Below are 15,074 nucleotides of genomic sequence, written 5' to 3' on the forward strand. Positions count from 1 at the left end.
GTGTCAATCTCCCCACACAGAGTTTTAATGTTTCCCACAGTTTTTCAGTCCATCAGATGCTTGGAGAGGGAGGAAAATAGGAGAAGGGAAGAGAATGGTGTTGCTAACCAGCTACTGTCCTTCAGGGCTCCCCTGCTGACTCTTTGCAGTGCAGGCCAGTGAGAAAACGCCGAACATGACTCTGGCTTCTCGCCCGCAGCCTAAATCCTTTCTTATCCAACACCTTCCTCAGGAAATCAGCAGAATCAACTTTCCCTTCCCTTTGCAAGCTCCAAATCAATTGAATACAAACATCAACAGATCACGTTTAGAAGTGAAAATCAGTCAATTCAGAACAGAATATGTAGTTACTGATAATTTTACAGTTAGTCAAGAACAAGCGATAAAGTAGAATAGCATAGCATAGCATAGAATAGACCAGCACCCTCAGATCCCTTTCTGCAGGGTTGCTTTCCAGCCACTGCTCTCCCAGTTTATTCTTGTGCCCAGCATTACTGCATCCCAGGTACAGGATCTGGCATTTGGACTTGTTAAATTTCATCCCATTAATCACTGCCCAATGCGCCAATCTATCTAGATCCCTCTGCAAGGCATCTTGTCCCTCAAGAGAGTCAATAGCACCTCCTAGTTTGGTATCATCAGCAAATGTGCTAATAGTGTGTTCGACTCCTGCATCTAGATAACTGATAAATATATTGAACAGAACTGGCCCTAGAATTGAGCCCTTTGAGCTCTCCCCTTCAGTTAGTTCTTCACCCAAAGCTCCATGAACTTGCTCACCCCACAGCTAAACAACTCGTCCAGAAGGATGCTGTGAGGAAAAGTATCAAAAGCCTTACTAAAATCCAGAAAACCTACATCCACTGCCTTCCTTTCATCTACTAGGTGGGTGACATTATCATAGAAGGATATCAGTTAAACAGGACTTTCCCTTCGTGAACCCATGTTGACTGTGCCTGATCTGTACCAGTTCTGTACCAGTTCTGTTTAATATTTTTATCAATGATCTGGATGAGGGGACTGAGTGCACCCTCAGTAAGTTTGCAGATAACACCAAGCTGGGTGGGGGTGTTGACCTGTTTGAGGGTAGGAAGGCTCTACAGAGGGACCTGGACAGGCTGGATCCATGGGCTGAGGTCAGTTGTGTGAGATTCAACAAGGCCAAGTGCCGGGTCCTGCACTTCCATCACAACAACCCCACGCAACGCTACAGGCTTGGGGAGGAGTGGCTGGAGAGCTGCCTGGCGGGGAAGGACCTGGGGGTGCTGGTCGACAGCTGGCTGAACATGAGCCAGCAGCGTGGCCAGGTGGCCAAGAAGGCCAACAGCATCCTGTACCTTGTTATTAATTTGCTTGAATTCATTCTCCTTTTCCTATTTTATTTAATTTATTTTCTTATGTTGGATCACCCTTGGATTTCAGTTTTCTTATCTGCCTTCCTTGTGAGGGCAAAGACTATCACAGCTAACTATAACATGGAAAAAAGTTCCACTGATTAACAATTTAAAGAGAAAATCTAAATATCATAAAATAAAGACTGATTATGATGGCTCTGAAAACGAAAATTGCTCTTTTGAACAGATCCACTGAGAAATATGATGTGGCTAGCACTTTATCCGAAGTTCAGAACTACCATGGACATAAAGCAGAACCATACACAATAGTCTTGATTTTGATGTGACAGTAATTGCCTCTTATTTTAGAGCAGAACTTCAGCTGAAGCCCATGTAGAAACAAAAATTCAATGACTGACAAATGCAGCTTGGAATAACACAATGTGGGTTACCTCACGTGCAAGAACTGGGGGGTTAGACTCCAGACCATCTTTTTCAGCTGCTGCAGATTTCAGGACTTGACTCTTCTGGCACATCCTTTGTTGAACCTGCTCCACGTCTTCTTTATATGACTGATTCTTGACATCACTAGGTTTCTCCTTTGGGTGTAAGAAAAAGAAAAGAAACAAGTAACCAAAAAGCCCTAATCAAACCTACTGAATAGTAATTGCAGTGCTTGAGGTGACAAAGATACGAAGCCCATAATTATAGGCAGACGAGGAAAACCACAATTACATCTTATAATTTATTTTGGGCAAGGTTATGGCAAAAGAAACCATTTAGAAGAAGCAGTGCTGTAATTTTTTTATAAATTTTTAGAAAAATTGCAGATTGCAAGTGTTCTTCCTCTGACCTACCCTGTTCATGTTTCATTATTCTAAGCATGGACCTTGAACTGTGTACCCCTGGATGCAGTTTGAATGCATTTTTTAAAAGGTTTAGCTTCTTCCTAAGGCTCCAGTCTTGTACTTGTACTGTAGACAGACAGTCTGTGGTTAGACACCCAGCCTATCACCAGGCAGGATATTCCCGTGGGCAGCTGGGAGTTTGCTGTATGTACATGCTAAGGTATTTGCTGACTGTAAGTTCTGCCTGAGTTTGTTTATCATCTGGGGACAGATAAAATAAAACAGCCACCTACACAAAATAAAGAATGGCAAATCCTTACAGCATGACCATGGTGGAGAGCACAGCATTAGGGACCTATCTGTGCTGCACGGATATCAGAGCTAGTGGCTGCAAGTCAGATAGGGTATGTACTGAAAGTAGCCCACCTGCAACCCAGAATGAACAAATGTACCCCAATTCTCAGCAAGCTCACAAGTGCACACTGTGCTCCACCTTGTCACAGCTACACTGCTTTCAGCATCTCAAACAGTTTGCTAAAACTCAAGGTCTGAGAAGAGACTGGCTCTGTCTTCTCTATAACACCCCTTCAGGGAGGGGATGACAGCAACGAGACCCCTCAGACTTTTCACGTCCAACCAGAACTTAGCCTCTTCCCACTAATTATGGCTGCAGCTCCTAAACACTGCTCTAGTTTGTCAAAATTCCCCTTGTACCAGGGTGCACCAAACAGGACACAGCATTTCAAAGGCAACCTCACACATGCAAAGTAAGTATGTAAATAAGAAATCTAAATAAATGAAAAAGACTAAAACAAAATAACACTATTCAAGCAAAATGGTAGGAAGACTTCACAATATGTCCAGGTGACTTGGAAGGCAATATCCTCAGCAAACCACTTTGTGGCAGCCCATGATAATGAAAAAAATCCAAACCCCTCCATACTAATTTTAAATGTACAGGAAAGGATTCAGAGAGTTAACACATAATAAGTATACAGCACATCAGGCAAAAATACCTCAGTGTAACTTGAGTTTTTTATTAATTATTAGTATATACCCACTGCAACTAAAATGTATACATATACCTTCAAATTCAATCCCTCTTATGTAATCTCACATCCAATTACCTCTGCTGGACATGTTTCCTTTCTTGATTCATCACTTTCAATACCCAGACCATCCTGACGCCTTTCCGCTTCTGCTTCACCACCTGGAACCACACTGTCCAGAACATCCTCTTGGACCCTATCATGTTTGTCCATACCTGGGCTCTCTTCATCAGCCTCCCCCTGATTTGAAAAACACAAAATGTTTATAACCATTAAAAGTCACAGTCCAAAATCTAAGTTTACTAAGGAATGTCACACTCTACAAGCTGTCTACTCTAGCTTCAGCTTAGCTTAATGAATGAAGGAAAAGGCCAAGGTAACCCAAACCCAGAGACTCTTGGAAACACCTGCTCAGATCAGTTTGCTGTATTGGGACCTTAATCACTATGAAACACAAATCCAACAGGAGTAAATGCTCACATGATTTGTAATACTGTCATAGAAGCTTCTGCTTAGACACATTTGGCAACTCTAACTATTGATCTTCCTCCTTCTCCAGAAATCCCGGTATGGATGGTTTCCACTCTGATATTTTGGGTCATCTCTCCCAGCTACTGTTATCACTCAGTGGTCAGGTCAATGAGGGAGTTCTCCAAATCGTTCCCTCAGGATCCTGCACACGTGAAGTCATTTACAGTGTCAATGTCCTGAGGTCCCCTAAAGACAGCAGTTCCAGGTTAGTGACCTCTCATTACCTACTTTGTCAGTGTGGGTGGCAAAACCCATTGAAGTCACAGGTATGTTGCAGGTTCTGCATCACAGAGAAAGTGGGTCCAAGCCCTGGGGGCTTGGAGAGATCATAAATTCATCTCTTGCCCACTTCGCATGTGCAAGCCTGAGGGGACGATTTGGAGAACATAATTTGTTGTTGTTTTCATCAGGTAAGGAAAATATGTCTCTGTAAGACTACAGGTTTTAAGGAATTACGTATACATTTCTGGAGAACAGACAAACACACACATATATCTATGTACTGACATGTATCAGAACATATTTGTCAGGCACCTGAACAGTCTGCCCCAATCTGTCCTTGCTTTGATGGATACCCTGTAATGGGCTGTCTGACAACACACTGCCTTCCCCCAAAAGTGGATCATTTTGCTCATTTGTCTTTGACATACTTCCATTTACATCTTGACCCTAAGAGAAATGATATAAAAGAAAACCTGCTTGTGTGACTGTAACATTGTATTTTAACATTAGAACTCTGAATGGCAAAAATTATTATCTATGAAAACAAACAGGACAAACATTGTGCTGCAGTTCTAAACAAGTCTCACTGGTTTGAGAGAAGCTCTAAGTTCTTTGGCAGAGGCGTATCTGCAGTTTTCTCATCTATACACCTTCTCCCTTTGTGTCCTGACCAAGGATACCTGCTCTAATTACGTGCAAGAGAGCTATACACAGGTTGTGTTTAAAAGGAAAACTGCCCTTTGGAACAGACATTATTGGCTCATTACAGACTTGTTATAACAAGTTAAAGGAGTTCTCTACATCTTTGACTTAGACACATATTTACAGAAGACTTAGTTTCAATGAAATTAAGGATGCAATATAGGATGTGCTATACAAAACATCTGAGAGGCACATGCCTCTTTAACCAATCTTCCACTGTCGTTACTGTAAAGAAATATACTCACATCAAGCATTTCTAAAGGCTCGTTTAACTCTACTGCTGTGGGGCTCTCTTCTGCAGCGACAGGAGTATCAGAAGTGATCTGTATCTCTCTCTTCAGCATTGTATCTGCCTTATCTTCCATTTGTATTTCATTACCGAACTCATCTTTTAACTGAAGGGCTTCACTGAAAATATTTTCTTCCTTTTGCTTGACATTTTCAAGTCTTTCTTCCAGACTCCTGTGTTCACTCTGAAGTGTTTCAATCTCATCCTTAATAAACTTCTGTCCTGGTGAAGAGGTGTTTTGTTTAACAGTTTCTGCTAAAACCAAAATCTTCTTTAATGTGTCTTCACATCGACTAAGAGGTGCTTGTTGTTCCTTTAAACACGAAGAAAACATTTTATTGAAAAGTATCTTCACTTGATATACTTAATCACTAAAATCGTAAATATTTGTTGTGAACAACAAACTGTGCTGAAAAGTACATGCAGACCTATTTGCTGCAGAAAGTCAAATACTAAACCAGTAATTTTAGTCAGCCATTTTTATGAACAGAGAACACCTGAAGCTATAAGCATTACGACAATGATAAAATGATCAGACAGTATGCTGTGAGGTGCATGGTGATCTTTCTAAGTTCTCCTATTCCTTGTTACTTGTTAGAGGTATAGCAAATTCTGGATGAAGGGGAATTGCAGCGATCCATATCTAAGCTATGGTTTCAGCTCTCAGCATCTCTCTACCCTCACAGCTACAAGACTTATCCATTCTGCCAAAGTGCAAAAGAATGTCTACTTATGCACGAAGGACACTTCTTAAAACTGAACTTGGCTCATCGACTTTTTCCTAAGCTTTCTACTCTGGCTAATTTAAAGAGATTTACTAACACCAAATTTAATGATCTCTTTCCTCATTATGCCCAGAGAGGGAAAAAAACCCTACCAACCAAACTGAAGAAGCCTGTGTGCTTGAGTTAGGACAAGTCTACCTTCAGTTCAGCTGACGGTAAAGGTCCACTCAGTTCATTAAGAATTGTTTTAGGCCTACAATTATCTTGATAAAAGGAACACCATATATACTACAAATTTTAGAAAGGTTTCTTAGCTTTTCAGTTTAACATAATTAGCAGCTCTCTATTACAAATGTGATGGTGTCTACAAGCCCCTAGGGCATAGACCCACTTTCTCCATGCTGAAAACCTCCAACATACCTGTGATTTCAACTGGTCTTGCTCAGCTGATGGTGGTTGCATTGCTGGACCTTCACAATCAGCAAGCCTCTCAGATACAGTTTTCAGCTCGGTGCTCAGGCCTGCTACCATATCCTGAAACTGCTGATGCTCTTGAACACGACTTTCCAATGTCTGCACTATGGACTAGAAACAAAGCAGTTTCTAAGGATTAGTCCACCATTAACTCAAACAAATATAACTTATCTACAGACTGTCACAGCTTTTCCAGGACCTCAGCAGCACAAAAGCCTTGCCTGTTTCACATAAAATATCCAGCTAATCACAGGTGCACAGAAGATATTTTGCCCTCTTCCCAGTGCATATTGGACTCCACCAGGAACAAAATCTTCATTAGTAGCAGGAAGCAGAAGAGTTTGCATTCCCTAAGAATGTACTTCTAATGGGGATGTTTTCTATCCACAGTGGATGAAAGATTAGATGTAGAATGCCACATAGGGTGAAAATGCAATTTGCACTAAACTGGGTAGAACCAATAACAACAAACAAGATGCAGCAAAAAAGCCATTCATCCTTCCAAAAGGGGAAAAAAAAAATACCGTGGCTTATACAGCTATAAAATGTTATTCTTCACACTTACCTTGGTCTCTTTTTAAAAAATATTTATTGCTCTGCAAAGCACAATGTGGTGAAAAATTTGAGTTTCTGGTGCTTTTTTTTCCCCACAGTAAAAGAGAGAGGGGAATTCCCCGCCCTTCTGCAGAGGAACTTTAACCACTCCCAGTTTTACCCATAAACTTGCCAGCTGAATGACACTACAGGCTGCAGTGAGAACTGCAACCAACAGGCATACCCATAATCTCGTAAGGAGAGAGAGTGAGGTTCCAACCTGTAGCTGGCTGAGCAGACTTTCATGTTGATGCTTTAATTCCAGCCATTCCACCTCTGTGAAGCAAGGATCCCCAGTGTGACCCTGCAGGTGATCTTCCTGGCTTTTCAGTTCATTAAATCGGGAAGTTAAATCTTCTGCTTTCTGCAGGAGGTCGGCATAGTTTGTCAGCTGAGCTTGTTTCTCCCGCAAACCAGGCTGAAGGGCAAAACCTATCTCCTGTTGCTGTTTCTCCAGTTCAGTTAGAGCCAGTCTCAGATCTTCTTTGCTTCTCTTATGTTCCTCCCTGTTGAACTGAAGTTGCTCTTGAGGGCTAAGAAAAAATACTGTGTTTAGTAATATTAAAAATTTTTTTTATTCGTTACCTAGAACATGTCAAATTTTGAACAAGTCAACCATTAGAATAAATGAGCATACTGAATACTTTTCTTCAGGTTTTAAATTACTGGTCAGCTTTAGACTAGAATTTTCAAGAAGATGAAAATGAAAAACACTGAAGTTATTACTGCCAAACTGGACTTAAATGCAGGACAAGTGACTAACCCTCTTAAACCTTAACCTATAAACCCATAGTTTCTAGCATCTGAGATGTGAGGCTCATGCTCTGTATTTTTCACTTTTCATTACAGCAGAAATTCTGTTTAAAAACTACAATATGGCTATGAATATATTTTCCTTGACAACTTCTTATGACAGCCTTCCGAAAGGGAATGTTACGTAGAAGAGACACATTGTGATGGTTGAAAGGGGGGGGGAGAGGGGCGGGGTTTAGAGATACAGACAACAAAACCAGCAAATGCAATATGGGTCATGTTAGCACAGCCCAGGGCCTGCTTTCCTGACCTTGACATTGAATTTCAACTTGTGTGCTTTATAAGCATGTGTGCTGATCTGCTGCAGGTGAACAGGTTGCATTTGTCCACAGGAGACATGCAACTATGATCAGTTACAAAAAATGTAACATTTTTATGTTCACATTTAGTGATGAAGCTCAGATATTTTCCAGATGGAACTTAAATGCCAACATTTGAAAATATGATCCCACACAAACAAATCCAAATAAATAAAGTCTGGCTGTAATTCTGTAAAGTACAGCAGGATAAATGAGGACAAAAGCAAAGCTTAAGTGTTTTGGCTTTTGCCCCTCAAGATTCTTTTTTTTTTTTTTTTTTTTTGGCAAATGACAAATAAAGCATACCTTCACATACATTAAGTACTCTTGCTTCAAGTTCCCTATTCCAGCTTCACATGGCTGCCGCTACTGTGTTGCATCTGTTATTCACAGGCCTGATCCTGCAAGGTCCTGAGCATCTCTTCAGGCGTGTTGACCACCTCATCTCCTGTCATTTTTTCAGCATACTGTGAACAGGGTTCTCTGCATTCCACTGTGCTGGATCTCATATAGCCAAAGCTCTGTCTTTCTGAACACCACTTGTACTGCTTTTACTGAGTGCTCAGTAGCAAGAGAAGGCAACTGAATATTCTCAAACACGCTTATTTTTAATAATTCATTCCCTGGCCATTTTCTTAAAAAAAACTATACAGTAGGCCTACTCTAGCTTCCATTGACCTCAACAGTAAAGTTCCAGTGATTTTACTGAAAGTTGGTTCAAGAAATTTACGGCAGAGAAGTATCTTGAAAGCGTCTGCATGTGTAAAATCAGAACTTCAGTTTATGCCCTACACAACACACCTGGAATCATAGAATCATGGAATGGTGTGGGTTGGAAGGGACCTTTAGAGGCCATCTAGTCTGACCCCCCTGCAGTGAGCAGGGACATCTTCAACTACATCAGGTTGCTCAGAGTCCCATCCAACCTGCCCTTGGATGTTTCCAGGGATGGGGCATCGACCACCTCTCTGGGCAACCTGGGCCTGTGTTTCACCACCCTCATAGTAAAAATTTTTTTCCTTATATGCAGTCTAAATGTACCCTCCTTTAGTTTAAAACCATTACCCCTTGACCTGTCACAACAGGTCTTGCCTGAATAAAAAAAAAAAATCATCTGACATGTTTTAAAAAATCAATTTGCTTCTCTGACACAGTTGCCACACTGCCAGCAGCACTGAAGTGCCTTTGCTGACTTAACAATACCAGCTGCTGCAGCCGAGAAAGCCTCTCATTGAGCCAGAATAAACCAGGCTTTAAAAACTCTACTCTAAAAATCCCAGTCTCCTGGATTTACCCCAAAATGCTCCCCTGAAGCAGTATGAATCTGTGCAAGGGTAGATCCTACCTGTGCTGGGGGACTATGCCTGGGGCACAGAACCCAGATCACATTGCAGCGAAGGGCCACAGCAGTGGTTAAATCAGTGCGCCCTCCCTGCACAGTCTAATGGAACAAGCAACATCGGATGCACTTTTTTTTGTTGGGTTTTTTTTTTCCCCCAAGAGTGACTGAGCTACTTCAGTATCAAAAGGGAATCTGAGGGCAGCTGGGCAGACCCCATCAGCTGTCCTGCCACCCGCCTTACACCTCCTACTTGACCATTCGGTCCAAACTGTGACCTGCCCCTCCACAACACTGCAGAAATACAAGTATTTTTGTAGGTATCTTGTTCTGTCCCCAAAGAACACAAATTAAATGGAACTGGTTGAAGAAGAAGAGAAGAAAGTTGATCTGTACTGCCTCTTGGCAAATTCCATATTACCTTCTATATTCAGTGGCTAATCGACAGATGCTTTCCCACTGGTTCTGGAGCTCAGAAATAGTCTGCTGAACCACTGGCTTCTTAATTTTCTCATTTCTCATTAAATTTTCTCCTAGAGCTACCATGTTCTGCATTTTGGCCTCTCCTGCATCTTTGAGAGCTGTGATTTCCTGTATTAAACAAGAAGCAGAAGCAGGACATATACAACTATTTTTTGGTTACAGAATAAAAGGTATTACCAATGATTTTTTCATACTTTGCACGCTGCTGTTCAAGACAATAGAATTCTCCTTCCAATATGTCACATAACTGATACATAAATGGATAGATCATCTAGTTTTAGAAAGGCTAGAATAATGAAGCAGATTTATTAATTATTCTCTACATAACAAAACAAATACTGTGCTGACAATTAAAAAAGCTCCAAATCTTAGGGAGACATTATTTGTCACAATGCTACCACTTCCACAGAATGAAACACGTAAATCCCAGCATCCTCATCCTAAGTAGTCAGAGAGGGGAGACACCAAAGAGGACACTGGGGCCTGAGAGACCCACCCAGGCAGTGGAGCGGCCCAGCACAACAGCACTTGCAGAACACCCGAGAAGCCACACACTTTGCAGATGCTCTCCAGATGCCTCAGCTCCGTTAATGACCTCCCTCCCCAGCTCTGGAGTAGGCTATGATGGGAAGGCACACAGCCACCAGCACCTTATTAGTTCAGTGCCGCTCCACCCAAAGATGCAGCAGAGAACCTCATCTTACATGTGTAATAAACTATGCAAAAAGCAAAAAAAAACCAAACCCCGAACAGATCTCCCCCCCTCCCCAAAGAAGCCACAAAACCACAGGCAATCAGCAGCGACAGTATCTTTTATGAGGTACTGACTCATCAAGCATTCCCTGCTATTAGCACGAGCTGTGAGGTAGAAAAGGAATACATTTAACAAAATACCTTTATCTGATTTATCTTTTCATCTGATGGCAACTCACTTTCCTGTGAACTCAGGTTATTAACAGCCTCCTCGAGCTTTTTGATCCAACAAGAAACATCCTGGGCAAGCTCTTCGAAGTTTTGTCCTTCCACTGGAAGCCTCTCAGTATTCCCTGCCATTTCACTTACATGTGTTATCAGTGTCTGGTATCTACTAATAAGATCACTGGCTTCTGAAATGGTTTCACATTCTGTCAGCCCAGCCTCCCTCAAGGAATTTGCTAGCTGAGCCATGGAGTCAAATGATTTTCTGAAAAACACAAAAAAATGAATAAACATCATTTTGTTGTAACAATATAGGGCAACCTCCTTTAGAAGATAGTTATTAGGCAGAGACCGAAGAAAACGATACCTCTGTGTTAATAGTGTTTCACAGAAGTTTTCAAGTTTTGTCTCATCTTTTTTCATTTCTTTTAGTTTTTCTTCCTGAGCAGTGAGCCATTCTTCCCAGACTATGCTGCTTTCTTCAAGGCTAGAGAGAGTATAAATACAGTCACAGGTCAAAATGAGAGGCATTACATGATTAAAACCTGCTGACAGCAGCGTTTTGCCTAAAAAATAACATAAATATCCTGTGCCTGATAAAGTAATTTTAAAGCACAAGCTTGATTTTAAGTATCTCAGTTCATGTCACTGAACCTATCCACAAGCACACACTCCCATAAAACACTGAGTCTGCTACAAAGCAAAAAAACACATGAAGCATACAGCAAAACGCTCACTACCCCTTATTAAAATACCATCTTTAATAAAAAGCAGGATTGCTTGGCATTCACTATGGCTGCTTAATAATGAATCATTTTACAATACTTGTGATTAAAATGTCAGAAACTACATTAGTTCCCTACCTACTGAGCTGCTGGAGAAAAGCATCAAGTTCCTTCTCCCGTTTCTGACATTTGGAGATCAATCTTTGTAGTTCTGCTTCTTGATCTCTCACACGACTGTTGAGGTGGTTAATGCTTGCTTTGGGCAAGTAATGCTTCACTTTATTCAATAAAGTTTTAACCTCTTGGATATCTCTGTCTTTCCCTTCAGATGTTAGGAAGTGCTGAATAAGAGCACAAACACAAGATGCATTTATGAAATTTTCCGTTGAATAATAGATATTTATGTTGCAAGAGTTTTTCAACTCCTGTTGTGTCCACCAATATTTTCTACAGCAATTCCAGTTCCTGAAAAGGAATATATGTTAATTCAGTTTGCCGACTATTCCACCTGCAAATGGGAAAGATGCTTTTTGTAGAATAAGGAGAAAGTGAAGTAGATTACTCAAATTTTCTTCTGTACAGCACAAGCACACACAGAAGAAATAGGCAAACAGCATTCAGATCTAGCACTGACATCACTGTGTCGTCGTCATCTTCTGCCGCTTAACTGTCATTGCTTCTTGCAGATGTTGTGGCTTTTCCATCTCTTTTCTTCTGATTCTGTCTGACTTAGAGTCAAAATCTGGCTACAACGAAGTGAACGCAAATTTTTCAGATCTGAGTCCAATGGGGGTCAGAATTTCATTTTACTCTCTACACATTTGACTTTCTATACCTTTGCACACGGAAGTACTTGGTCAAAGTCCACTGGCTTTCATAAACTACTGTCCTGTCTCTCATTTGCCCAACTATGTATGAACTTGAATGGTGATACTCCATTTTAACAAAGTTGTATTTCCACTCCACTTATTATTCTAATGCTTAAAGTTACATGAAATGTTCTTTCAGACTCAAGTTACAAAACCACTGTAGGTGAATTCACTCCCAAGAATAGACTCCTGTGTAAAAAAGTACAACTTCAAGAACAATCAGCTTCAGAAATTAGAATGTTTTAATACTTTACCTTTAGCCTCTGCAGTCTTTCTTCTAGTATGGGTTTTGTTTCTGAGGGGTCAAAGCAGTCCTTCAAAGACAGCTGAGTGCTGCTAAACCAGTCATTAAAATCCTTGCACTGACCTGAAAAAAAGATACATTACATTTTTCTTCATTAATTGTATTCTGTAAAAGAAAATCCTGTTTAACATGAAGATTGCAGACAATTTGTAATTACATTTATCAGTGCTACTGTCAAAGGTTGCTTTTCACTACAGATCATGTGACAGAAAATGCTGCAGTTCATACCTTTTTTTTACCCAACATTAATTGTCAATAAAGAGCTGTTCACTTGGGAGGGACAGTCTGCTATATGTAGCAGTTTCAGTAAACAAGGCCTGGATTAGCTTACTGGCAACTTTACCTCTTTCCACACAAATATATATTACTCAAAAACTATTTGAAGATGAGTCTACCTTTGGGCCTAATTCTACACCTGCACAGTCCTGTGTCTGCATAGAACAAAAAGTAACTAATAATGCTGTTCATTCTCGTAACTAAGATTAAATAACAAATGACTGGAAAAAATGAACAAGTTTGAATTCTGTATTTTTAAATGAAATGTTCTGACATTTGTTCCTGAATTGTGCTTTATATTTTTAATATGTTTTTAAATGTAAAAATATGAAACAAAATACTTTGATTGAGTGGTTTGTTGGAATCAAAAGCCATTTTTATCCAAATCTTTGTCTTGTTCAGAACCCTGAAACAGTTCGAGACATCAAAGCAGTTTTGGACACCGAACCAAAAATAAATTAACTGCATAACCTTTAAGTGATTATGATGGTCAGTACGAACCTATACAGCTACATAAATGTAAAATGTGTTTGCTTACGGTTCAAAACATCAATAAAGTGTTCTTGAAACACATGCTTCTTCTTATTAAATAAATCAGTGACACATTTAAGCTGCTTATTTAATTCATCCACATCAGGACAATCCGTCTCTTCTTGGAGTAATGTCACATGGTGTTTCTGTTGCAGAATTTTCTGGTGGATCTCCTAAAATTAAAAAAAGGACAACTGTTAAAAAGCAAAATTTCAAGTGCAAGTTGAAGTTCACTGTACAGAGCTGTTTTAGTACAAACTAGAGTTTTGCAAAAGGGGTTAGTCCTGCCTACATGTCAAAATCATTTCTTAAAGTATATTGACATGAACAAGGCAATCAGCAGGTAGGTATAAGCACTAAATTCTCCTTGAGCAGCATGTATAGACCTGTGTGCATACATAATCACACATACATTCAGTCATGCACATTTTGGCAACACACAGAATAGATACGTGAAGTGCACAGTAACACAGTATGTTCCAGAGCATATAATACCTAGGCTGTGATGCTTTAGCTGCCATAGGCACTATTCTACCCCTAAATGCCTTACTCTGTATGTCAGGTCCCTTTCAAGTGGGTTGAAAGATAACTTAGAGCTGGGAGAATTAATTAAAAGCTGTTTCTTCCAATGCCTATGATTTCACTGCCCCAAACTCTAGCGGTCTGAAACCCAGAACGTGCACAATCCACTCACTGCTCAACAGGAGGTTTAAATATTGCCAGCCTTGAACCTCCAAGCAGGAAGCAGCTCTTTATTCACCTCTCTCCCTGGTGCAAAGAGGATGGAAAGTTGGCTTAAATTGCCTACTGGGAGCTCCCCTTGCAGGCAGGCTTAGGTGGCACAAAGACAACCTCTGTGTATTACCCAGTCTTGGAAAAGATACAACCCAGTACCCCAACTACTGCTTCAACATATCTTGAGTGGTGTACTGTGGTCGTGCCTATCACTAACTGTGTCCAGTAGCTGCAAGGGTTAACTAACTACATCTGATAACATCCAGCGAGAACAGGCATTTCATTCACGTTTCTGGCAGCTTAAGGAAGTATTCCAGCCAGGCTCTTCACTTATTCCAGCAGTTTACAACATATACAGGAGAAACACTTAAGATGACTTGCCCAGGACAGAAATAATATACAAAATTATAAAAGGTGTGTAATTTGTGGCATGGTACCTCTAATTTCGTAAAGATCTCTAAGGTGTCAGAAGGAGATAAGGCTTTTAAAAGTGATTCAGTCATTCCAATCTGTGTCTTGGCCAGATCCAGATCTCCTTTTAGTTCTGCTGTGTTCACTGTGAGTTCACTGGCCCCCCGCTTCATTGACAAGAGCTCTTTGATTAGCTCCATTTTTTGCACAACAGATGATCTGATGACCTTAAAATTGGAAACAAACATACATAAGAAATTATACAGGATTTATTCCCTAGAATATGACATAACTCCATGATAGGCATAAAAAGCAATGAAGTGATCTCAGACCCAGATGTTTCAATCATAGCTTGTTCCAGAGTCCTTCCCTCCCACTCTACACGTTGGAAAACAACAGTATTTAAGCCCTGGTTTTCTGAGGAGGAATGATCTCTATTCATCTTTATTAGCAATGCATTTACTGGTGCTGCTTTACTAGTAAATTTATTTGTCAGTCTACTCCAGTGTCTACTCTCAGCTTCAGCTACCAGGAAAAAGAGGGTGCCAGCTCTCTCCGTAACACATCTCCCGGCAGTGATCCCACCAGGGCAAATTCCCCACA

The 15,074-nt window shown here is 40.6% G+C and overlaps 1 protein-coding gene across 1 annotated transcript in view; it reads right to left on the bottom strand.

Moving 5' to 3' along the window:
• The window catches only part of SYNE2 (spectrin repeat containing nuclear envelope protein 2), a 197,256-nt gene that overhangs the window by 121,538 nt on the left and 60,644 nt on the right, over positions 1-15,074 (bottom strand). Inside the window, exons 35-47 of the mRNA XM_075104124.1 lie at positions 14,498-14,698; positions 13,333-13,498; positions 12,469-12,581; positions 11,484-11,686; positions 10,988-11,107; positions 10,597-10,885; positions 9,641-9,810; positions 6,989-7,301; positions 6,121-6,285; positions 4,932-5,288; positions 4,297-4,431; positions 3,310-3,471; positions 1,787-1,933 (exon numbers count right to left, since the gene is read on the bottom strand). Coding sequence (XP_074960225.1) covers positions 1,787-1,933; positions 3,310-3,471; positions 4,297-4,431; positions 4,932-5,288; positions 6,121-6,285; positions 6,989-7,301; positions 9,641-9,810; positions 10,597-10,885; positions 10,988-11,107; positions 11,484-11,686; positions 12,469-12,581; positions 13,333-13,498; positions 14,498-14,698 — 2,541 coding nt within the window. The remainder of the gene's footprint in view (positions 1-1,786; positions 1,934-3,309; positions 3,472-4,296; positions 4,432-4,931; positions 5,289-6,120; positions 6,286-6,988; positions 7,302-9,640; positions 9,811-10,596; positions 10,886-10,987; positions 11,108-11,483; positions 11,687-12,468; positions 12,582-13,332; positions 13,499-14,497; positions 14,699-15,074) is intronic.

The sequence above is a fragment of the Phalacrocorax aristotelis genome, chromosome 9 (genome assembly GCF_949628215.1).
Source record: "Phalacrocorax aristotelis chromosome 9, bGulAri2.1, whole genome shotgun sequence".
Taxonomy (NCBI): Eukaryota; Metazoa; Chordata; class Aves; order Suliformes; family Phalacrocoracidae; genus Phalacrocorax; species Phalacrocorax aristotelis.